Source organism: Meleagris gallopavo, chromosome 12, assembly GCF_000146605.3.
Source record: "Meleagris gallopavo isolate NT-WF06-2002-E0010 breed Aviagen turkey brand Nicholas breeding stock chromosome 12, Turkey_5.1, whole genome shotgun sequence".
In the NCBI taxonomy this organism is placed as follows: domain Eukaryota; kingdom Metazoa; phylum Chordata; class Aves; order Galliformes; family Phasianidae; genus Meleagris; species Meleagris gallopavo.
This window is the reverse complement of record NC_015022.2, coordinates 8,111,072-8,137,286: the sequence shown is the minus strand read 5'-3', so window position 1 is coordinate 8,137,286 and position 26,215 is coordinate 8,111,072. Positions and strand designations below refer to the sequence as shown.

Here is a 26,215-nt window from a genome sequence, read left to right as displayed (position 1 = left end):
AAGTAAAGAAAAGAGCACTGTTTTCAACTTCAGTACAGTTCTGGTAATATCAGCACTTCAGCTATTTTAGAGAGTCCTAGGCACGTATTGCTCTTCGGAGATTATTTGAAACCCTTTTTTAAAATTTAATTTATTTGGCCTAGAAGTCACAGTCCTTTTTTCCTACTGTTATTCGGGACATCAATGACAACATACAGAAATCATACATACAGATTTTTCCTAGAAAGAAATTGTGTTAAGTCTTACCCTCACCTTGCTCTCAGTTCGATTATCAGCTTGCAACCAAGAGGTCTTCCTTGGGGTGATGTGCAATGAAATTTTCACTGATCAATTTATAGCTACTGGAAATACAATGGAACATTACCTGCACTTGAAAACACAACTCTAAAACTTACCCATTATGGTGATAAGTGAAGCTGTAGTAGTCTTTCCCCTCCACCTGATTTAGATTTTAACATCACATAAGGCAAAACAAGACATTTTCATTTGAAGACAGGTCACACTTTGAACCAATTGTACAGTGCATTTTGCAAAAATAACTTAAGCTATTTATAAAGACTTGCCATTTTTTCGGGATGACTTCGGTATTGGGGCTGGCAGACAGGTTTGTGTAGCTGCTAACTCAGGACCGGCTGCTTTTCCGTGGTTGGCTTTTACCTTATCAGCCCAGCTTACACCAGAAGGAGCCAGGCGTGTTGCAGAAATTGCCACTGATGGATTCCTAAATGAAAATCATAGCTCTTATTAGCATCTAATCAAAGAACAGAACAGCTCATTAGAAAACTAAAATTCAACTCACTAACAAAGCACATAGAAACACAGAAACAACAAGTTGAGTTGTCAGGTACTACCCTCTAACAGCCTTTTGTGTATGTTCAGGCACAGAGAGGACAGAAGGACACACCAAGCAGTGCTACAGCTGGAGAAAAATCTCCATGTGAGATTCCTTACACATAGAAGTCAGTGAAACCAAACGAACAGGAAGCTAAATTCTCAGGTTGAAATTTAAAAAATGCTTAATGGTGAAAAGAAAGATTCAATGTTGTAGCAATGCATAAACAGTTCCCACAAGAAACACTCTCTAATAGCAAGTTTTTTTTTTAAACGATAACAATAAACACATGGTGAGTATTTGCAGCCAAATAGAACAGCCCTTCTCTTGCATCTTCCTGGCTCCTGCCCAACTGCACCAATGAACTGCAGAGATCCGGCTGCAAACACCACGCATACGAGGAGTCAAGCTGTATGTACAGGAAGTCCATTAAAGTGCAAGTTCAGCTGTAAACGTAGACCACACAAATCCATAACATGCTCTGTTTTGCTGGGCAGTTGAGTAAACAAGCCAATACATCCGTTTTCCACTACTTGTTCCACAGAAAGAAATCCAAAAGGCCATCTTCCCAAGTTGTGGAAAGATGCACTGACTGCCTCACGTGGCACTTCTGGGGCTGTAGTGCTTTACCAAATATTTTGGTTTGCCTGCTGTAAGAAGTGACCATTTTCAGTACAAACTGCCAGGTTTTATTTATATGAATGTTCTTTTTTCATATATTTGAAAATGGTAACATCCACTCCATTCAAGAACCGTCCAATTATCTTCAGTAACACAAATCATTATATCTGCAATCACACAAGTGATTTCTCTTCCAAGCTTACAACACTGAGTAAACTGGTCCAAGAAATCCAGCTGCTCCACTAGCTAAAGCAAAGTAGGGACAAAGAAATAGAGATCTCACGAGTTTCAAACAAATACATAGAAAAGCCCTATGTAACAGGACTGTTCAATGCCTTAAGCCCAGTGGGACAACAAGAGGTTTATCAAGGCAACCACCAAAAAAGAGCAATATCATAAATACCTGACTAGTGTTTACAGTCCTCATCAGTTCTAAGGGGATGCGATAGGATGTGAGAAACCATGAAGAAAGGCTGACCACAGCCCTCAGAACGGGCTAAGATATGAACTTAGCTACAAACCATAGCAGATATTTACAAAGCAAGGTATACAAAGCAAGCATACAGAGGAACAATAAAAGTGTCAGACCAGACTAATTTCCACAAGCACTCCAAGATAAGATCACAGGTCCTCCCCCAGTTCCTGCACCCTGTCTCACATAGCTCCATACAGCTCAGCAAAGAGAATATCAGAACTGTGCAAGCACTGAGTGACATCTCCTTCACCTTACTCCCACATTACAGCAATTTACAGTGAAAAACTTATTAAACACATTTTTGTGTTTAATAACCACAGATATAATTGAATCCTTACAATATTAACATCAGGATTTTTAAAATAAAAAGGAAGAACTTAATTGCTCCATACACAAATTTGACCTTAGTTTTGTAGCAAGGAAAGAGTATTAATCAGAAAAAACGAAATATGAATATAATTGTATTTTAAGTTCAGGACAGATCATTACATTCAACCAATAATTAAATACATAATGAAATAGGCAAAAATTAAGTACTTGACAGGATTTTCTTTTATAGAGCATTTGTGCAAGAAAAGCATATGCAAATGCGTATTTACAATTTAATAAACAGAAAAGTCATTATTATGAAGAATAGCATACTCATTTTATGTTTCAAATGAATCCTTATGTTAGCTTTAATAGACTTATCTGTTCTCATACCCGAAATTCAAACTTCTCCGAGCGTTTGATGTCACACTGATTCTGTCTGATGAAGGACTTGGGATCACGTGGCGCCCTGGAGACATTTTCTTTACTTCCCAGGCTAGTGAAGTAGGCCTGAAATTGAGGAAAGAGGAGGTTAAAAATGAGAAGTCCTCAATTGTCCTCTATCTGCATCTGTAAATGCTATGCAGCATTATGGAGTATTGCTGAATGTAATCAGACACCTTTGCAATTGTTTCTACACCAAATCCAAACCATATTACCCAGAATCAGATAAAAAAATCATTCACTCTTGCAAACTACAGTGCCTACTTAAACAGTCTTACTTTTCAAATACTTTACTTCCAAATTCTTTTCCATTTTCAGCACTACTATTCCCTAGTAACACTATGAGGGAGGAAAGAACTCCTACTGGGTCCTCATACCAAGTCTGTCCAAAAGAAAAGTCTTCCTCCTTTCCCCTCCTCCTTTCCCCACAACAGATATTACAATTTTCCCAAATTCAATGTCTGCTACAGACAAAATTTTATCAAGAGTCAGCATGGGGATATAAATGAAAGGAAAAAACCCAGCAGCTGATTACCTGCTTTGAGCATCAGCCTTCTCTAGCTTCTCCTGCAGCTGTATCCAGTCAATCAGTGCTTTGAAGTCCCTCACATAGTTATCGAGCATCATCAGGACTTCCTGAAAAGCAACCATTACATCAATCTCTGTATTTAAAAAACAATCCTCTCAGTCCCCAAACAAGAAGTGACCAGCAAGAAAAAGAAAGAAAATCTACTGCTCTGCATCTTTCCTGTCAAAAATAAAAACAAGAAGAACCCTGACAGCAAGAAATCTCAAATTTCACTCTGTTTGCAGAGTGAAAAATTAACAGTTATACCAAGGTAACTGTATCAGACAGGGAGTTCCTTTTGGAGAATGCCAGATGGCTGCAGTATAGTACTTAACATGGGCAAAGCAGCAGCTTTATCTTGTTCCTGAGGGCTTCCAAAGGATGCAAGGATGAAGAAATGCTTGTACTCATCTAGGTTTGTGACAGATACCCTATTGTCACAAATTATCAGCACGATCACACTGATTAGGCAGTTTTTAAAGGAATCTTATGGTGATACTTGGAGAAACATTAGATTTCATTTATGGAAAGACTGACTTTGACATAAACCTACCAAGAAACAAATATGATGACCTGCAAAATACAAAGCTCATATTCTCCCCTTTGATTAGTACACCTTAACAAGTGAGGAAGAAGTCACCAATTGTGACTTTTCCAGCATAAAGTGATTACCTGCCAAGACCTTACAAGTTCAATACCCAGATTATACTTTTTAACCATTAGAAACCAGTTTATTTTCTACCATTTTAAAAGTCACTTTCGAACTACAAGGAGTTGCTGAAGAATTTGTGCATTTTTATGTTACCTGATCACTGAAAGCTGCATTTGTGAACACATCTTACAGTATGAAAGATTTACATATTGTCATAAAATAGCACAACTGGAAGAGATCTTAAGAGCAAACTAGTTCTATCCCACAATTCCAGGTAGGCTTAAACACACTGCCAGAAATCACACGGACATGCTGCAGTTTCATCTGAACACTGTAAAGTCTTGGTTAAGAAGTTAGAGGAAGACTGCAAATGGTGCGTTGCTCTCCAACACATAAAATGAACTGTTGTGAATAGACAAAGTTAACTCCACGTTACATCAGGAAGAAATTCACTAATAAAATTGGTATTAAATGGGGAGGTTGGTGGCCCTGCATGTGGCAGGGGGGTTGGAGATTCATGATCCTTGAGGTCCCTTCCAACCCTGGCCATTCTGTGATTCTGTGAAAATGTCAACAGCTGAGCAGTACAGAACTGAATGACTTGTTTCCAACACAAATATCCTCATGTTTCACTTCCATCTTTCCAGTTTGGACAAATGTGTCACTGTAGTAAATACTGAAAGATAAGATTCCATACAGAAACAATCAAAAATTAAAAGTAAGATGGGATCCTGCAGCCCCTACTCAGCACTGACATCTTTCCACAGCAAAGCAAAGTTCCCTGAGCAACCTGTGGCTCTCTGCTCCAACATGGCCAAGAAGGGAGCCATTTTTACAACGCACGGAGGCAGGAAATCACTCATATTCCACGTACATACTCAAAGTATCATTTCCTGAACACGACATAAAGCACACACACCATCAACCCGCAGACCTGATGATCACCCACAGAGGGTATTAATGCATTTCCAAAGCAGCTGCTTCAAGATCACATCCATCAGAAACAAAAGCTTTCACAGACCAGAAGAATTGCATGCCACACTGCTCTCTGAAAACACGTTGGAAATAAAGATCCATAAATGAAGCTTGGATTCAGCAATCACAATAGAAGGAAAAAATATTAATGACATTCTCCTGATTTGCAAATTCTTTTCTATGCTGAAATCTTCATTGCTCCATTAGGAGAAATGTTCTTTTCTAAGTTAGAGGGAAATATCTGGGGGGTGATCTCAAACGTGTAAGTTCCTAAGGGCAAAACAAACATTTCAGTACTGACCAGTGTAGCTACAGTGCCCAGGTAAAGCTGCCTAATGCCTGCTTTTGTAACATCACTTCCTACCCAGCTTTACCTGTAACACAAAAAGGATCTTAACAGTCTTCTGTGCGACGATGATTATTCCTTTTGTTTAACAAATGCAAGTTTGAAAGTCAGCTTCAGCTTGTACGTATTCACTAGTAGGGATGACAGACCCAGAGCATGTGCTGTCTGTTATATCAAAAAAAGTCACACAAAGTCAAACAATACCACTGCTGACCTAAAAGTTGCTCTTTGTTTTGAAATCCTCCACAAGAAAGCAAACAAAAAATCTTTCTTACAAGGCAGTTAGTTTACAACATGAAAATAATTCATAAGTAAGGTCTGCTCCAAGGCATGAACGAGGCGAGTGTTTGAAGCAGCTCTTTTTTCCAGTTTCACTAATAAAATTTCAGCTTTCTAATTCAATCACATCCATTTCAGCTAGCCTATGCTAAGTTGTGCTGACTGTTATTAACAATGAGGGCATAGAAAGCAAAATTTAATTCTGAATCATTTACTTTTCAAGTCTGTCACTGAGATATTCCTCAAAAAAAAAAAAAAGAATCCATCTGAACATGAGTTACATTTCTGAATTTAGTTGGCACATGAAAAAGACACAAAAAATGGCTTAACCTATTTTAAGGAATGTTTAGCTACACATTATCAGAAATGATCAGAGCAGAACCATGCAGCTGTAATCCGAGTCATGTTCCACGAACAAGGGAATACAAACAAGACAAGCAGCTGGAGCTGCCCCACATTCACTGATGCACATCTTTCTCCCTAAAGCTATGAGGGCCATTTTGTCAAGCAGGATGAAGCAGAACAAAAGTGGCTCTGAAAGCGCCGTTACAGGCATCCAGATAACTACATATAGACGTACAGCTAAAATTACCAATTAGTTTACCAATTGGCTGCAACGGATTCGATTGGTTTGTAATTAATTCGAGTTAGCGGCGCACACGGCAGGCCGCTCGGCGCCATCCCTTTGTCCTGCTGACACACAATCCCAGTGCAGGGCTCCAGGGTCCCGGACATCAATACAGCCCTGTGCCTTACCTACGGCATGGAGGAGAGCAGATATACCCTGCGGTGCTGAAGCAGTGGAAACTCGTAGCACTTGAGAAGGTGCTGACAAAAAAGAACCTTGATGGGGTAGACTACGGCTGCGCTTAGAGTCAAAACAATTTTAAATCCCATTATTTTTCAAGGTCGTAACCATCCCGCATGATTTTTAAAGAGCCAGTTCAAACTGAAAAGAAAGCAACGCTGTTAAAAAAATAGATTAGAGGAAAACCATTGGCATAAAACTAAAAACTCACAATGCAGCTCCTGTTTCTCGCTCTCCTCCATCATTTGATGCACAGTTACTAAGGAACTTTCTGGGCTTTTCCTCCTTTTTTGAATTTCCTGGAGGCATTCAAGGCCAGGCTGGATGTGGCTCTGGGCAGCCTGGTCTGGTGGTTGGCGACCCTGCACATAGCAGGGGGGTTGTAACTACGTGATCACTGCATTCCTTTTCAGCCCAGGCCGTTCCACGATTCTACGATCCTTTAGCTCTCAGCAATTGGTACCCTCTTTATGCACATGTTTATCTTTAAGTTGTGCTTCTGTCCTCTTCACTTGGGTGATCACATTAACTACTTTTCAAACAAGACGGATCTCTCTAAATAGAACAGCTGTATCAGGATAATCCTATATTCCTGAATCAGAACTGTCTTGACTTGGGCCCTAGACAGGTTGATTATAATCTCTGCAAACAGAGGCTCACTGTTTGGAAGTCATGTCACTGTTTGAAACATCATCTTCTCCATTTATTCTCCCGTGCTCAAGTAAGGAGGAGAAAAAAGCAACGCAGAGAGGAAAAAAAGAGAGGGAAGCACAGGAGATTGCATGATCTTAAGGTCACTACAATTCAAAACTGCAGAACGTGGAAGAGAAATGAACTACCTGATCACATCTGTCACTTATTCTTAAGGCTAGAAATGTATTATAACATTTTACAAATTACGCACACTTTGTTTTGTTTAATTATCTGTAGTGAATAGGTTAGACTATGCTTTTAGTCGAGCAAGTTATTTTTATGCACTGCAGCACACTTCAGGAGGCAGCTCCTCCTATCTTCAGCTTTTAAGTTTAATCATATACTTCAGTAAGTTAGCACAGAAGTCAGGGGATGCACACAAGGACTTCACACATACAGCTTATTTACCCCCAGAAATGGTACACATGCTGCCAAACATGAAGGGCCAGGAATGGGATCAGCCAGGTGGCCAATCAGAAAATACACTGGTTTTTCAATAGTTGGCTATCCACCCTGAACCTACTGTAAAAAAGAATAAATTGTCATTCTGAAAGATCTCAGCTATTTCCAGCAGTGAGGCTGGATGAACACTCACCACTCTATTTTTTCTACTGCTAGTTCTGGTGATTCTGATTCAGCTCAGAAGATGACAACAGTGAAAACGTACACATCCCAAAAGAGGCAGAAGTGCTCACAGGTGAGATGCTCTCTTGGCATTGACTGCAATACAGTCACACGTGTTTATTTAGAAAGAGACATACACATAATTTCTCCTGAGTAACTTACTCTCAGAAACAGAACACTTTTTTTTTTTTTAAATAAAGTGAGAAGCAGCAGCCTGTCATTCTCCTGACGTATCCCAGCTGCAGAATTAGCCCTTTTCTAACAATCTGAGAATGTTTCAAAACGTATATTCTATTAAACTTCACTGAGCTGGAAAACTCTGCCTTGTGAGAAAGACAGAAAAAGAATTATACACATTCTGATTTATGAATTGTCGTCTTGGGTTTTCAGGGATAGCCAGAATCACCTTGGTTTTACTGAGTAAGACAACATGCCATCATACAGAATACACTTCAGTTCATGCTGAAGTTTTCCTATCTGGAAGTGTTCTTCTAGGGTGTTCCAAGATAGAAGACATCTGTTCAAGGGAGTACAGAATGCCCGAAACGGTTATGGAATTGACAGAAATACACTGAACAGATGACTCTGATAGACAAATAACAATCAATGATAAGAATTCAGGTGAAGAAAGCAAGAAACACTAAAGAAATCTCAATTAAAAAAATCACTTAGATTTCACACAGCTTTAGTTGTTTTTCAATTCCTTCCTAGAGTCAGAGAAAACCAGGACACTAGAACAAGAATAATGCATCCAAACAGAATACTCTGAGGCCTTTGTTGAGGAAATAAGTTATTTCAGAAGCCCTCCTGGGATGCTTTCAGGATTTGCATCATTACAAGGAAAGAACTGAAATTCACATATAACAAATCATTTCCTGCTGAAAGTCAGAAGTATCTAACTCAGATTCTGTACTTTTTTCCCCTCCCTGGAATCAGATACGTGCAGCTATAAAACTGAAGTGTATGAATAACAAAACAAAACCTCGTATCTCCCAGAAAGTGAAACGGACGGAGCAGAACAGGCTTTTACATCAGTGAAAATGCACTAAGGATCCTGTTTGGATCAACATGACCACTGTACTGAATCACTGGAGGTTTCCTTTTCAAAGTTAGGAAAACCTTCAGTTTTTCCTACCTTTGGCTTCAGCACATCTAGAAACAGTTTTATTTCCTTGGCTGCCTCATAAGCCAGTAATCAGCATGGATGTCTGCGGGTCTCAGCCTGCATGCAGAGATGGGAATTGTTACAATTAGCATATCCTGAACTAAAAACAGCCCCCACAAGGCATTCCCAGCAAGAGACCCTAATGAAGCAAGTTCCTCTCCCCTTCAGGGAGGCCTTCAATCAACTGAAACTATGGTAAATCACTCCCAGAGATCTCCCTGCTTGGAGGGCCTGGAATGAAGCCGTTTCAGCTGGTTCTTTTGCAGAACACCATCATACAAAGGTCAAATCTCTTAAGAGAGAGGCTTTATCCACCTCTTCACAGCATCTCATGTTTTCCTTTTTTCTTTTTATAGGGAACAAACAAGGAGAATGAAGCTGTTTGCACTGGGCTGTTCTCAAGGTGGCTATCTGCAAGCATTACAAAAGAGGAAACTGTCTTGTCAAAATCTGGTGGGAATACACCAATTAACAAATGTTAAGTAAAAAGATAAAAGCTTGTGCAGGTACTAAGTAAAGCCAAACAGAAACCTAAAAATAAGTGAGCTAATTTTTTTTTTTTTTGGCATCATAAAATCCAACCTTTTTGAAACAAAAGCAGCTGAAGTCATGAACTCATCCCAAGGAGGAGTAAAAATACACCCATTAAATTTCAGGTAGTCTGAGAATCTTCTGAGTTCAGTTGGTGGATCCAGCTACTCAAACTCCATCAATAAGAAGTGGGGGTTTTTTGCTGTTAAATGTTTTCTCCTCTAACCCAGCTCCTGAGATACCAAAAACCATAAAACAACTGCAGCAGAAATTTCTCTCCTGCCAAGCCTCCCCTGGCTATGGAATCTGCCTTCTTCCATCCACAAAGAATTTTAGACTCAACTCCCTTTAGGATACAGAAAGCAATGCAAAGGATCCTTGGCATGACAGCTTCTTTGGGTCTAAGCTCAGCACTCGAACCCAAAAAATACTGGGCAGTACAAAATTCACATAAACATAAGATACACACACCTAGATGATATATAAAAACAGCCATATTTGTTCAAGGTTACAGAGTTGTTACATCTAATCTCTATACAGCACTACCAACGTGATTCATTTACAGTAAGATGATAAATTTGAGAATCCATTATTTCTTTTATCTATATTTCAAGCATCTTCATGGGGAGCAGAGCCACATCTACCTACATAGTTTAAGACTCCTCTGTCAAATCAATAGCAGAACACCACCTACAGCAGTGCCCAAAGTTGAGAGAAAATATACACGACTGATCTTCTTACACACATCTCCACTGTTTGTACCCTCAGCACAAACCTTCGTCTGCAGTTTCAACCACAAGCAGCCACAAGAGCCTTTTCCCATTTGGGAGCATCAAACGTTATCTTCAGTGACAACATAATCAATAAAACAATACCAACTTGTAAGACTACAGGAGAGCGAAAGGTCCAAAATCAAAACTAAACACCTGAGTTAACAAAAAGGTTTTGGGTGCCTGAATTTGCATTTTTACTAAAGAGTCTCTTTTAACGTCATCACTGCACAGCTAAAATGTTTAAGTAGAACAGCATCCCCCACTTCACCAGTGCACAGGTTGGAGGCGTCATTTAAAATGCTGACTTGTGAATTAAGTTGTCATACCGGAGATTTATCTCAGTACAAATGATTTTTCAAAATCCTTCAAAAAAAAAAAACCCAACAGATAAACAATTTTACCATCTTGGACCCTTATTGAATGTTGTTCCCCACATATCCCCTATAGTAAAACTAAAACCAATGTTGAGCTGGTTTGTCTGTTGCTACCTTGTGTATCATTTTAAGCAACACACACTTTCCTACATAGTGTAAAAAGTCAGCAAAAGTAGAACTGAAAGAAAAGCTATCCCATTCCTATTCTAGCAGCTTTAGAAAAATACAGAGTGGAATTTCCTTAAAATATTCTAATACTGAATACTTCTTCTGTGGAAAAAGTGTAAGAATGAGTTTACCTCCTATTGTTCAAAGAGGGGAAAAAAAAAGTGACTCACATTTAACAGTAATCTTTATAAGAAAATTTCACAAACAAAAGACTGAAGCACAAATGCACTTTCCACCTGCTAAAGTAAGGGACTTTTTTTTTTTAAAGCTGAAAAGAAAGCATTTTAAAAGTAAAAGTAACATGAATGGGACATAAGTTTTAATGACACATGATGCTGAACATCCTTGTTTACTCAGTCTTTGCTTTTTCCACCCATGCTCTGCAAACAAGTAATCTGATGCCCGTGGATACATACATCAACTGTCAAGCATCTATGAAAATGAAGACTTTCCACTTGGGCTACAGAGTATTTCCATCTGAGAGCAGATCAAGTAGCATGATTAAAATGCTGAATGATATCTAACCCCTAAAATATGTGATAATGATACAAATATGCTACTGTTCTTTCAGGCACAGAAGTTTAAAATGGTAATCTAATTACCATGCAAGGCTGGCTGATTTTCTTAGACCAAGAAATTCTTCAGAGTTTCCTGAGCAGGAAGACAGCTCAGTATCAACATGGGTAAATTGTGTTAGAGCAACCCACCATTTGGAAGCCCCTAGCTACTGTTCAGCTTTCCAATCTGCTTTCAATGAAATGTATTTGTACACTAATCTTAAAGTCAATTTGGCAGTGTCTGATTACAACAGACAACTAGATATATATGATAAGAAAATTGTTTACTTAAATTGATACCTATAATTTTTATACAGTGATTAGATAATCAGTTCCAGAACGCGTTGAGTTTTCAGCTATATTTAACAGGAATACTGAAAAAAAAAAAATGCATCTTTCACTTTTCTTTGAAAATGCATTCTTCTGGCTTCTCTTAGTGCTTGAAATTAACTCCATTTCTAAAGAGCAAATTACTCTGTGAAATGACAATGGTTTTTCTGTGGATCTACTAAAAAAACCAGCATAGCTTGGGCAGGATAGTTTTATATCTTATTACAAATACAGCTTACCTGAAATTAGGGAAAACAATCCCAACCTCACATTGCTTATGCTTGACTATCCATCACCCTCTTATCACCACAGAGAATCAGAAGAGTGATAAGTAATTACCAAGAAAGTGAGTAATGTGTAATTTTGGCATTTAACAACGAGCCAAAGAATGGGAAAAGGGCTGAATCACAACAGTGCCACCTACAGTAAGGAACGTGATAGGGGACAAAAAAAGAAATCAACATTCCATTTGAAAATTAATTACATTAGAACTTAATAGAAGAGACCTAACGACATTATAAAAATCACTTACACGCTTCAAAACTAGTCACAACCTAAAATGTTTTCATCTTGTTAAATCTGAATAAACACACTACCATGTTTCCTACTCACTAGCCTCCACTAAACACAAAGGCATGAAAGCACAAACACATTTCCGAGGCTTTAATTCCTTATTTGCTGCACAGAGCAAAAAAAAAAAAAAAAGTGATAAGAACCACATGGCAGCAGGCAGAAAAACGCTGAGCTCTTACCTTGCATTCTACCACGCTCTGATCTGATTCACACGTAACGTAGATTTCATCAACTGCCCGTCTCAGGTTGTCAAAAAGGAACGCCCAGTACCGCGCTCGCAGATCAACTTTTCGAGGCTGCCGTGCTTTTGTTGGGCTTTTGTCAAAGGTTTTCTCTCCTGCTGCTGTTAACTTACAGTCCAGGGAAGTGTTCTAAAGAAAACAAGACAAAGGAAAATGACAAAGAGAAGCACAGTAAGGGGTTGTGCTTCTGTGCAATACTTTTTTCCCCAATACATTTAAACTTCCGTAAGCAAGGAGTTTCTCACTGAAGACTACGGCATTCCACTGACTGCAGCTTTTAAAACATGCTTTCTTACCTTAAATCAATACAACCAATATGCAGAATCAATTTCTGATTCTCTGACAATTATAACTCAACATTTACTTTGCACAGTGCATGATATTCTGCCTCTTACACACATTACAGCGTTCCATTTTCTGACTGCTTATCCCATAGTACTCACTCTGACAAGCATGTGCACCCAAAGATGAAAATAAAGTTTTACTAGTAATCATACCACTAGTGTTCCAACACAGTTCAACTCTTATCACCAGGACAACACATACAACTTTGTTTCTAAACTCTCGTACTGATCTGTCAGCATTAAGGTCAGCAAAACACTGTTGTGATGCTATGCAGCTACTTCCCAGAGCCATGCATTATGACCACAGGCCAGAGAAGATGCAAGTGCTGGGTGAGTTACAAAAGAACCTCTCCTACTTGAGAACACCATTTGCAGTAAGATTTCCACTCACCATCTGGTTAACATTGCAAGCTCAGTTCAGCATAAGTGCTGAGCTGCTGAATCAAGCTGATGCCAAATCTGAAACTGTTCTCGTGCTGTTCTAGCTCGTAACGAACAGCTTTCACTGCAACAAATCTGCTGATTCTCAGTGCTAATATGCACACTAATTGCTTTAGTGCTACTCTGCTGCACAGATACGGGGGACTGCCAACATGCTAAATGTAATGAAAACAGAGGAAAACATCCAACTGTCTGCATGAATGCTGGCACAGAGAGGAACCACAAATACCTTCTTGGAGGTACATTATATATTTGTCAACTTTGTGCGTGTTCAGGTCAGCCACGTGGGGACAGTTACTCGACAGATACCAAGTGTCACCTACCTATGGATACACTCTCCTGTTTGAGGATTGAGGAATCTCTCCTCTTTGCTCTCCTGTGCCTACCTTGATAACCACTAGTGTTGTTTTTTGGGTATATGGGGAAATCAGTACGAATGACTGAAGTGATGTTAAAGCAGTTAAAACAATTTGTTTTCCAAAACAGATTCAGTAACATTCCCTGGAGTTGTGAAAAGTATGAGGTGTGTATTTATGCTCAGGAAGATGAGCATAAGAAGAGGAGAGGAAGATGAGGATAGGACCACACGAGTGAGTTTTCATCAGTCTATTTCCTTGAGATTTGCATCCCATTTATAGGCAGAGGAAAATTAAGCCTAAATTGCAATAGGAAAAAAAAAATGCCCCGTCCCTGGAGATGCCAAGTCAGGCTGGACCAGCCTCTGAGCACTCAGATTTATCCCTCTTCATCGTAGGAGAGCTGGACTAGATGGCCTTTAAGTGTCCTTTCCAACTAGAATCATTGAATTGTTTGATGATTCACTAGGAACGCTCTGTTTCTGCAATGCAGTCTCAGCACAGCAGTCCCACTAAATAGTCACCAAATAACAATAAAGTATTCTTCTTCCGAAAACACAGTATTTACATAATTCCAAATGACAAGAACAGACAGAACTCCAACTATGGAGCACATTACTCCCATCCAAAATGTTCTGTGAGGCTATGCCAGCTTCCAGGGCACCCCAACTGTTTCAATAAAATCTTTCCCAGAACAAGTAAACTAGAGCACAGTGTTTGTAACATCCTAGGGAGCAAGGAGAGAACAGCAGGATAAGAGAAGCTGAACTACACTGTGAAATTGAAATTAACATGCTTATGTTTTAAAGATGTAAGCACATTCCTATAGGAGCAGAACATCTTGTTCATAGAAAAGAATGCATTCCATGTGCTACTCTGTCAAAATCTGACAGGCTGTCTGTAAATGTTAAATGACTAAAGACATACTCACCTAAAGACATACTCACAGTTGAGGCCATTAATCAACACAAAGTAACGGTTAAAAATATTAAACATTAATAAGTACTGCAGTATTACTATATTAAGAGTAAAACAATTCTATCACTCACATAGGAAAAACATGACCAAGTGCAGTATCTTCTAGATACCTGTCAATGAGACTTGTTTGCTGCTTGTGACTCTCTGCAATATTATTCATCTGGAATGATTTTTTTTTTTTTTTTCCAAAATAGGATGTACTGAAATTTTAAACTGAAATTTCTCAGCCATTCGCAAGTGAGGTCAGTAAATACAGCATTTCCTTAAATCAGAAATTTGGCAAAGGTAGCCTTTCCATAAGCAGCAAGCTTATAGGAAGAATCTCCTAGATGACTTCATTGTTGAGCTGCACTGGCCTTAAAATAACCTTAATGCCAAAAAGTCATGAATCCAGAGATTAACAAGTGACAAAAAGAGAAGCTGAGGAATACAGACTAAGTTGTAGCATTCTTAAACTCCATTTTGAGGCCTGTATCCTTTACAAACACAGCACAGGTATACTTTTATACAAATATTCTTCAGCAAATAATGCATGAATAGTATTGCAAAACATTTTTATGTTGCAAATTTTAAAACAAAAATGAGTAGATACCTGTTTTGCAGCCTTGTGTTTCCCTTGAGACACCGTCTTTGCTTTTCCACCAGCTTGCCATTTGGATTTTCCTGCGGGAGAAGCATTTTAATAAAACCATAACGCTTCTGATTAGATTCAGCACTTTAAAAATCACATATCCAATCTTGCAATGCACTGATACGGGCACAATTAATGAGTTAAAAGGTTAATAAAATTTTACATTCAACAGTTCAGTATGAGGACGATGCCAGAAGACACACAGAAAAAGAGATTACAAAGAAAATCAAAAACTACAGGCTTCCTTCAGCACGGAAGAAGCACCTGCAAATGGACAGTGCCTCTGAAAAATCAGATAGTTACAACTGAGATGTCAAATATGACACTACTTTTCTGCGTCAACTTTAAAATATCTTCAATAACTGTTCCATAATATCAAGTATCATTACAGAATTAAAAGGAGGAATATGTTTCTCAGAATATTCAGGTCTGACCACTTGTAACTACTGCAAGAGTACTGCCTAGCACAGATCCATACCTAAGTAAAAGTTTCGACACATTTATCTTGATGAAGCCATGCAAATAAAAGTATTAATTGCATACAGCTCCCTCACAGACCAAGGAGATGGCTCTTGAATTTCAGAACTGCTCAGTTCAGACTTTAGAAGCACTTAAGCCAAATTTGCTAACGCAGCCCAGCTGGTCTACATTGCTCTGGTTATGTAGAGCAGCTGTAAGCCTGCCTTAATCAAGCAGTCGTACAGCTGGTTTGCATCACTGCCTTTTGGAGGGAACAAGACCTTTAATTTTAAGGCAAATTTAAAAGTATTTGCTAGATAATTCATTTTTAAAATGTTACATTAGCCAAAACAACAGGTACAAATTAATATATTGGAATCAATTTAGCAGCGTTCCAGAGAAAAGCTGATTCAGCTACCAGATGTATTAAAGCTTCCTATCTACCAAAAAGCTTCAACTGTGCATCAGTCCTGTCACAGTCATGGCAATATATCAGTCACCAACCTAAGATCTTTTACATTCTGGAAAAAGAAGATTTCAAGTGCAGTAGTACACAGAACTTGCCCAGAGAAAAGAGGGTACATTGGAAGGGAAAAAGGGTAGATGATGGGTGAAAGAAGGTTGCTATCTCTAGATTCTACAAAACACAAAATACCCATTCACTCCTCTGAACTGGGAACTTTCTGAGCAAGTCACCTGCAAGGATAAGAGCAGCTTTCAGGTGCTCCTACATGAGGCAGACACAGAGACAAGAAAACTCACATAAGCACTGCGTGTTGCAGAAAAGTAAATACTGGGTGGCAATAACCATTTTTTAAATCAGCAATGCCTTTCGTGTATGGGCCAAAAAGTTTTGCCTTTCATCAGCAGTCACATTTTCAAGCTTTTCCCATTTTCTTCCTGCTTCCTCCCTGTCATCCTTTCTGCTTCTGTGCTGTGCTGCCGAGCAGTGACACACCACTGCTCCATGGTGATGCACGTGTAGCACCACGATGCTGGCACTGCACTGGGGCACAGCAGTGGCACATGAAGGGCACTACCTGGGGGCATTTACTGAGTTTTATGGAAAAAACAGCGACAAAAGATGACCATCCTGTTAGCTATTAAGTTGTCAATATGAAATATAGAAAGCAGCAAAGTTTTGAAGCATTCAGGGAGCCAGTCATATTTTATGCTTGAAGTCCATTTCCTCCATGTCTGGTAATTAGATATGAAACACGCTGGATTTGTGATTTGTGAAGACTTCCTGTCTCAAAATGCTGAAACATTCATATCTCCAAGAAAAAAAAAGCTACTGATAAACTATTTTCAGAAGCTTTCTTTTACACTAACAATCTGAAAAACTATCAGCCAACATCCCTCACAGCTCTCTCCTCAGGTAGTTCTACTGATGAGAGAAATGCCACTACCAACGTTGTATCTGCTTCCAAAGAGCAGCAGTCACTTCTCTTCGCACCGAGGCAGGTCTCAACCTTGGTTAAGTATCCTGGGCTCCATTTATCTCCTGATCTTTAACTGCAACAATAATATTCAATTTAATTTGTTTTCACCTCTCTGAAGGAATCTGAGGACACCATCATGGTTCTTTGATTCCCCCCCCGTTCCTATAGACACCACGAGAAATGGGCTTTGTCACCTCCCCCCCTCACATCCCTACAGAAGGCTGTCTCTGCTGCAGAGCCTATTTTACTAGCTCCAGTGCTGCATTTGCCTGTCTTAAGCAACACTCCTGCACAGATGGGGAGTTTATATCCAGAAAGGCAAAGATGTTTGCTCAGAGGAAGCACCAGACTGGACTGCCAAGCAGGTGAATGAAATACAAGTACTTTAACTTACAAGTCCTCAAGAATAGCTTTCCCTTTGTACCATATTGTGCCAGCTACACTCAGGTCTGTGCTGCTCAAGCTTACCCACGGTGTTTTCAGTCATGACTCGTACACCTCCTCACTTGCCGCAGAGAGCCAAGTTCCATCTCCTTCACACGTACTGCAAAACCCATTTATTCACCAAAATCCACATTTATTTAGCTCTTGCTAAAGGAACAGATTACTCTGCAGGCTTGCTCAAGTATGCTAGCAACTTTTCAACCAATAAATTGTGTTTCCTTATGCTGAGATTCTCAATCTATTGAGTGAATTTTATGTGGCTAGAAGCCAAAAGACTTTAAACAAATAAGAAATACAAAGGTTACAAACAAGATTTTCCAATTTTTTGACATACCTCAAAGTTATAAAGCAGTTTAATTCTGAAGACAGAACATCAGACTGCTGCATTACTCACAATTAGAACACCCTCTCTCTTCCTAGCACGCAGTCAACTGTACTGTTAGCCTATCCCAAAACACAGAACCTGCTGCATGTTAATGAATTCTGAATTGCAACAATTAAATGTATCATCAATCAATGCATCTTCTTAAATAGTTGCCACTGTGTTTTGCTCCAGGTAGATTTTCTTATGTTACTGTTCTGCACACAAGCAGGATTTCAGATCTGACATAAGAAGGGCACATACCACACCAAAACCTGCATCAGAACTGCTACCCACCATTCCAGAAACTGCTCTCCTTTTTATGGTAGTATTTCTCATTGACAGGAAACAGATATTTCCCTTAGGGAATTAGAAGGTTTGGACTGCAATTCATATCATGATTGCTTTCTTATGGCTTCTCCGTAAAATACAAAACGAGTCTTCCAGTGGAAAAGTTAAATGGTAAGAAAAAATAAAAACAAGAAAAGAGGAAAAGCAGAAAAACAAAGATGCACAGACTGAAAAAAATGAATCCAGTATTTTAAATTTAACAGCTCTCTATACCACTAATAGTGGGGAATGTCCACACACTCACTGTTTCTGCAGAAAACCATTCTCATGACAAGTAACAGCTCCTAATACAAAGTGTTAAATCACACACTACACTATTGCTGCCAGTGCAAAACCTCTCAATGTTATGAGCAGGAAAAAAGCGCACAGAGACAGAACACTGCTTGTACAAATGGGATGCAAGATTGGCTCAGGCAACCTGAATCTTTGGCCTGATTTACACAGCCCCTGAACAAGTACAAACTGTCCTAATTCATAATATTGCTGTATTGTTCCTTGGGGACGAAATACATATTGAAAGATCAGCAAAAAATGAATCACAGCTCACTGACATACAAACCCTCTGTGCCAAGACAAGGGTCGAGAGATAAAGGATCTGGCTTCTGCCATCAGCCAGAAGTTCTACAGGGCATGTTTCCACTGAGCAATTAGCACCACATCCTTTGTGACAAAAAAAGAAAAAACCAACCAGCTCACCATTTACTGGAGAGCTTTTGGAAAGAAGAACACTCCACTGGCAAGAAGTGTTACAATTACAGTGGGGCCTTTTAGGCCCCAAAGAAGGAAGTGACCACAACCACCTGGGTTTCAGTATCATGCATAACAACTACTTAAAGGCAACGATCAAACAACAGACAATGATTCATTTCTACATTCATTTTTCACGCTTTCAAAGAAAACTCAATGACAACTCTCATCACTTATTTTCCAGGAAAATGTCACACACAAAGCTTTGTAAAATAATATTACAAGCAAGGCAGAGCTAAAAAGGAACAGATTCGAAATAAAAATTGAACCAACCCACCAGTAGCTCAAATACACTGTGTTCCTTTCCCATACACCCCTTCATTGCCCAAAAATACAATTGTCAATCTTTTCTGCTTAGACATCACGTACTATCAGTGCAATAATATCAGTGGATCTACCAACATACTCAAGAACATACAGGCAACTGCAAGACTGGTAAATAGATAAATGCATCCTCTGGAAAGGGATACAAATGAAGCTGGCGAAAGAATGCAGAATTGGCCCTCTTAATAATCCGTGTATTCATGATAATAAGCAGAGTAGCTGCTGTATGTTATCCCAAAGAGTTCAACTGTGTGTGCTTCACTTGAGCAGATTATGGTGGTGTCTTGAATTATTACCTTTTTCTTCTCACATTCTGTCTTTCTATTTTGGCTAAAACAAAAGCACAGAACCTTATTTGCTTCCCCTTGATCAAAGATAAGAAACCAGCCACACACTGCTTGACTGCTTTAGGCTCCTCACAAGAAGGGCATCAAGGCTTTAAGTCTGTTCAGAGAAGGGCAAGGGAGCTGTGAGGGGTCTGAGCAGCTGAGGGAGTTCCGAGGAGCAGCTGAGGGAGGTGGGATGGGTCAGACTAGAGAAGAGAAGACTGGGGGCAAACCTTACTGCTCCCTACAACTGCCTGAAGGGAGGTTGTGGTGAGGTGGGGGTCAGCCTCTTCTCCCATGTAACTAGCAATAAGAAGAGAGGAAATGGCCTCAAGTTGCACCAGAGGATTCAGGTTGGATATCAGGAAATACTTCTCCAAGAGAAAAGAGTCAGGTACTGGAACAGGCTGCCCAGAGAGGTGCTGGAGTCACTGACTGTAACACAACAGAAAGCACAGCAATAATAGTGGGGTAGCAAAGTCCTAGGCTGCAGCAGGTGAGGATATGTTCAAATGCAGCAGCTATGAACGCAGAAACAAAGGAAAAAAACCTGCTTACCCTTGGAAGGCCTCAGATACATAGGAATCTTCAACAACATCCCCTTGCCTCCACTGCCAACCCTTAAATGTGCTCTGGGAAGGAGTGGATGCTGGCTCTAGCCCTTCCAGTCACTCAGGTGCATTACATACACCTGAGCTCCCCTGGGTTGGCCCTGCCTTCCCACCAGGTGCTCAATCACTGTTTCAAGCCATGACTTGCATTTCTGCTACACTGACCCCACAGGTGCTCAAGAAACATTGAGATGTGGCTCATTGGAAATATTGGTGGTAGGTGGATGGTTGGACTGGATGATCTTGGAGGTCTTTTCCAACCCTGGCAATTCTTTGACAACTGGCTGCTGTTTCATTTTTCCTTCTTACATGCACCTATCAAAGACTCACAGCACATCTTTCACTGCTGACCACTCAGAGCTTAAAAATACCACTACACAAAACTCCTGCTTTGGAAAAGCAATCTAACAAATTAAGACAGTTGGGACAATGCTGATGTTTACTTTGGAGTCAGAACCTGAAACTAAAGCTTGTGAATGTTTAGTTATTCAATATAAGCTTTCTATCATTCCACTTATCATTGTTAACAGAAGAACAGGAACATGCTCTGAACAGAATGAGTTTTCCTTGATGAAACCTACACATGCACAAACAGCTACGTAGCTTTTCATGCACCTCATTCTCTCCTGTGACTTCAGACATTTCAGTTTTAAAATGAAAGCAAAATCACAGATACACCTCAGTGCATAACACAACCCAAGAAGGCAGTTCAAGCTTTGCTTCAGCTTACTTTAGAAAGAGGTGATCTTCTAACATAGCCATAACTGTTCGTAGAAACACCATCTCCTCTGGCAAAAAGCACAGAACAGCAGGGGTTGGAATGAGCCTCTGAAGATGCAGTCCAACCTTTCTGCTCAAAGCAGAATCAGTGACGGAAGGCTGCCCAGGACTACACCCAGTGAGGTTCTGAGCATCTCCTCAGCTTCACTGGGGAACCCATCCCAGTGTTCATCACCCTCACATTCAAAAACCAGAACAAACCAAAAACTTTTAGACGCTCCTGCCCAAATCTTAAAAGCAGCAGCAGCTCCACAAGGACAAGTGAGCTACAAAAGCACGTGAGATGAGGTCCTCACAAAGACAGCAGCCCAACATCTGGAACAGCTTGAGCAGTATGAAAACTGAAAGTCAATTTGTGGCTACAAGAGAGTATCACAACAGTAACAAAACAGTTCTAAGGATTCACGTTGACAAAGGGGATACACAGGGACAGCTTTAAGATTCTTTGTAGATGTTTAATACAGACTGAGGTGATACTACAAGAAACTGCCAAACGTGCTTGTTTTAGAGTACATGGAAGTACTTTGTGGGGTGGCACTAAGACATCCCTTCCAATCTTAAACCCCAAGTTATGTAAGACTGGTTTTTAACAACCTTCTCAAAGCTCAATATCTTAAGATTATTATATTACACTGCTATCTCAGTGATATCAGCAAGACAGGATAAACTTACATGCATCTTTTCAGAACAAAAAATAATTTCTTTTTATCTGTCACTGCTCTGTGTTATACAGTGATCAGCCAATGGAAGGTGGTGCATTTTGAAAAAAAAAAAAAACAAATTTAAAAATGATACCATGGACACTAAACATTATTTTTACTATAAAGAGAGAAATTGCATGACAGGAACATGATTCCATGGAAGCAGCTCCAGAGAACTACTGAAAGGGCCAGGTGCAAAACAAGTTGGGGAAAGACATCTACAAACATACCATCATCATCCTTGTTTTCCAGAGGGACACTCCATGCAATCAGGTTCCTTGCTGTACGTCCCTCTTCTGCAACTATCTTCCTCACTTTGTCATGGCTGTTGGAGCGCTGGAAAGAAGCCTGAAAACAAGAAATACAGGAATGGAAAATACGTATATATGTGTATACGTACATACATACATACACACATATATATATATACACATATCTGGTTTTGACATGCAGACATTTTATCCAACATGTGGTTAAACCCAAGTGGGTTCACAATTAATATATTTTTACCAGCTACTCAGAACACATATATATTTTCACAGCCATTTATCTACATGGCAGGCAAAGTGATTGGCCAGTATAACACAGGAGTTTCTACCCAGTCCTCAGAACAGGTATGCCTACACCACACTTATTTTAACTTTCATTTAATTGAAGTCTGTCCAGAAAGAGCATCACATTAGACTTTAAAACTTCTGACATTCTTTGAGTTAAGTAGAACTAAGGACAAAAGCTGCGTGAGAGCAAACTGCACGTGCTGGGTAGCTGAGAAGAATCTGAAGAACGGTCATCTCCACTGGTACAGATGTTTTTCATGAGAGTGGCATAGGGTGGTGACTATGCTGAAAAACAGTTTACCAAAATAGCATTACTGTACTCTTTGTGTATAGTGTAGTTTCCATGGAAATAAACAGGAGGCATTACTTTCACCTACATATACTTAAAAAACAAACACTTCTGTTTCACTGAGAAGACAAGAAGCTAGAAAGCACATCCTGGCAACTACAGCCAGCTGTTCTTACTAGAAAGCTGCAGCTGTTCACAGAGAACATGAGAAGCACTGAGGATGAACTTTTTTCACCTAGGAAATACATTTCTTTGCACTGACAAAAGATAACATCACCAGATCTTAGCAACCAAACATATAAGAAATGGATGTATCAGCTGACAGATATCAACTGGATGAAGTCATTCCTCTTCTAAACTGTACGAAGTTATTCCTCAGAAAATAACATGAAACAAAGCCAAGTTACACAAAGTAATGCAAAGTCTGTATACAATGGTGGTGCAAAACCACTTTAACACTGACAAACAGAACCTCAAATAAGTTGTGTAGATGTAAGCATTCCTTTACGCACCCATACGCTGATTTGCTGTAGCAGCTGTCAGAAGACACATTTTTCCTCTTTTCACCTTTGCCATCAAGTGTGCAACCTTTGTGTTGTGCTACTAGCACATCTTCAGAAAGAAAATACAGTGAAAACGAGTACAGCAGAGGAGTGGCTGTAACTCCTCAGGGTGGTAGGAAATGCAGTAGAAACAAAAAGCTGCGATTACTTGAATGCTTGTATCATAACTATGAACCGAAGTTTCCCTCATTTGGGTGTCCTCAAATGCTTGTTTCAAAGCCACAGTGTGCCATCTAGTGCTCCACTGACCACCTGGAGACCAGACCATGTGATACACTGAGAGCAAACAACCAAAACCATAGCAGAGCTATGGAAGAGAGCTGTCTACAAACATGATTATTTAAAAAACAAAACCAAAACACCCAAGTAATGCAGTTTGATACAGAGAAATCAACAGGGTCTATACTAAACTGGTTTTAGTCTATTCTTATTCAGTATAATACTCATTCTCTTTAGAAAATGTCAGTGATTGTCCATTGCTGTTGAATAAAATTTGTTTTTTTCTCTCCTTGTTGCTTAACAATAAAACTTACATCTTGGACCTAAGAGTTAAAGACTCACAAATCTCATATAATTAATTGTTTTAAAATCAACTTAAACTGCTGCATAAACAAGTAATGCAAATGCTTATGGAACCTTCACAACTGAGTTAAATGGTTTTGATTTATCTGAACTGTCTCTGAAATGTGGCTGCATTCTGTATTCACGTATCCTCAAACTGTATCAACCTTATCCAGAAGCAGACAAATCTTTAATGGATTCTCAATCCAGACAACATTCACTCTGCACAATCCATGCAACACTGAACCACAGCTTTCCTACAACACGAGCCTGCTCATTCCTGCCATACAGAGGACTTTGAAAACCCATTTGAATTCTTTTTCCCACTTTTTTTTATGCTGGCATTCCACTTCATTTCATCCTCCATTGGCCCTCTCATTTTCCAAGCTGACCACCCTTCAGTCTTCTTTCTCAGATTTTCCACATCACAGATCAATATTCACTGAATCTGAGTGTTGAAGGGTTTCTCTTCAAGATTGTCTTCAACTGGTTCCTATCTTTCTTTGAGATACAGTGCCCAAGAGCAGATACAAACACTTCAATGAAGATATTTTCCATGCTAAATAAGATTATTTGTACCCTATATATAATGCTCATCCCATTTAAACATCTCAAAATGACAAATGGGTTTTATTTCTTTGCAATATGTTATCTTTTCATTACTCAGGATATAATCACAATATGTCATAACATCACACAGAAATTAGCACTCTTTCCATAGGCACAGAACAGCAGGATTCCACAGGCCTAATCCAATCCACAAATGTCTGCACTCAAAAGCAGAGCCACCTCCTTCTACCACATTCCCAGAATTTCTCGTGTTGCACCCAGGACCCTCCGTAATACCACGGCTGTTCTTTACACTTATTTCTGCAGACCAAAACAATCCTGCACTAACATACACTGGGACAATTTCCAAACAAAAGTCAGGAACTTTGCAACTTGTAATTTTGTTTTAAATGAAACAGAATTTGGTCTGAGCAGCATTTTCCCCTTATTCTAACGCAAAGTTCTAATGCAAAGAAAACATTCATGATTGCAATGCTCCTCTTCATTGTACAGCAGTCCTTTAAGGCAGGTATCAAAACCCACGATTTCACAGGTTTTTGCATCTCTTCTGTTTCAAGGTTTTCTGCCCATCACAGTCCATGACTAACAAGCTCACGTGTACGGGGCAAGTGTGAGAGGGAGGACAGTATGCATGAAAATCAGCAGGGAGTCCTAATGTTGGAACATTCCAGGAGTGCTAGAGGACTCGAGCATATTTTTTAACAGGATTCATTTCTTTATTCCATTTACAGTGTAGAACTCTCACAGGATGTGTAAAGAAGTAACAAGGGGAAAGCAGAAGTTATTTCAGCATTTTCAAGAATTCACATAATGGTGTTGATAGAATCAGTTTCCAGAACCAGTAACTTCAGAGAAGGTACAAATAATAGTCATTAACGAATCCCAACGCTAAAAAGTATTTTTCTTGTAGCAGGAAAAACCTCAGTACAGTGTTACAGTATCTGAACAACTTACCATCACATTATAGCCTTCTTCTGCATCAGCAGGCTCATTTATTGCATTTTTGGACGACCCCATTGAGCTTTCATACCTGCGTCAGTACAAACACAGTCAGTTTTAGCTTCCCAGCAACATTTATGTCAAGGACATCTGACGAGTGTGGTAATATTTCCAGAGGACAGTTACATTTGTCAAGTGCTTACGTGGCTCCATATTAAAAGCAGCTCAAAAAGAAAATCCAAAGAGGCTGACACTATAGAAAAAAAAACAACCTAAAAGTGGAAGAGACCCTTAAAGGCCATCAGTGCAACCCCTGCAATGCACAGGGACACACACAGCACATCAGAGCCCCCAGCCTGATCTTGCTGTCTGCAGGGATGGGTAGCCCTTAGAGTACAAAACTTCTTCCTTACATCCAATCTGAATCACTCCTCTTCTAGTTTGAAACCATTTCCCCATGTGCTGTCATAACACATTCTGCTGCTGTCTGCATCCTGCCTTCTTACAGCCCCTTTAGGCACTGAAGGCTGCTCTCAGCTCTCCCCACAGCCTTCTCCCCAGGGTGCTGCACAGCCCAGCTCTCAGCCTGTCCTCACAGGGAGATGCTCCAATGATGTGTACAACGAGCGAGGTTCATCCAAAGGAGTGCATTTTGACACGTATTAAAGCAGTAAACAGTACAAAGCATACTGCTCTGGAACAGGGGAAGGCACCAACAGCAATGTTTCTTGTGACAGTACCGGGCAAATTCATCAAAAGGTCAGAGGTGCTGAAAATCTCTCTGGGATAACTAGTTAGGTCAATTAAAAAAAAAAAAAACGGGTTTGTGCAGAAGACAGCTATGATAAAATACATGTTTTTCATCAAGTACTGGACTGGGGACCCGCAGCCAAAAGCGGAGAAGTACGTGGGCTTAAATATTTATAGGTTTACCGAAATCTTTCAGCATTACTCCAGCCACGCAGGAGAAAAACGAAACGCGTGGTTTCAGGGCTGGAGCAGCCGGCAGCGCTCAGAGCCGCCTCACACACAGCCGGGAGCACAACGCCGGGGAGCCTCGCAGCCCGGGCGGAATGCTGACTGACACCCGGCACGGGCTTC

The 26,215-nt window shown here is 39.8% G+C and overlaps 1 protein-coding gene across 2 annotated transcripts in view; it reads right to left on the bottom strand.

Annotated features, from left to right (window-relative positions):
• Positions 1 to 25,522, bottom strand: part of LOC104912823 (S phase cyclin A-associated protein in the endoplasmic reticulum-like) — a 32,668-nt gene extending 7,146 nt beyond the window's left edge. Inside the window, exons 1-7 of one of the 2 annotated variants that reach the window (XM_019619445.2) lie at positions 25,130 to 25,522; positions 21,866 to 21,983; positions 15,051 to 15,121; positions 12,277 to 12,468; positions 3,217 to 3,317; positions 2,631 to 2,747; positions 564 to 721 (exon numbers count right to left, since the gene is read on the bottom strand). In XM_019619445.2, the coding sequence (XP_019474990.1) occupies positions 564 to 721; positions 2,631 to 2,747; positions 3,217 to 3,317; positions 12,277 to 12,468; positions 15,051 to 15,121; positions 21,866 to 21,983; positions 25,130 to 25,192 (820 nt within the window). In that variant the 5' untranslated portion in view covers positions 25,193 to 25,522. Of the gene's footprint in view, positions 1 to 563; positions 722 to 2,630; positions 2,748 to 3,216; positions 3,318 to 12,276; positions 12,469 to 15,050; positions 15,122 to 20,101; positions 20,203 to 21,865; positions 21,984 to 25,129 lie in introns of those variants that run through there. The other variant, XM_019619446.2, reaches the window with a different exon arrangement.
• Between the last annotated feature and the right edge of the window lie 693 nt (positions 25,523 to 26,215).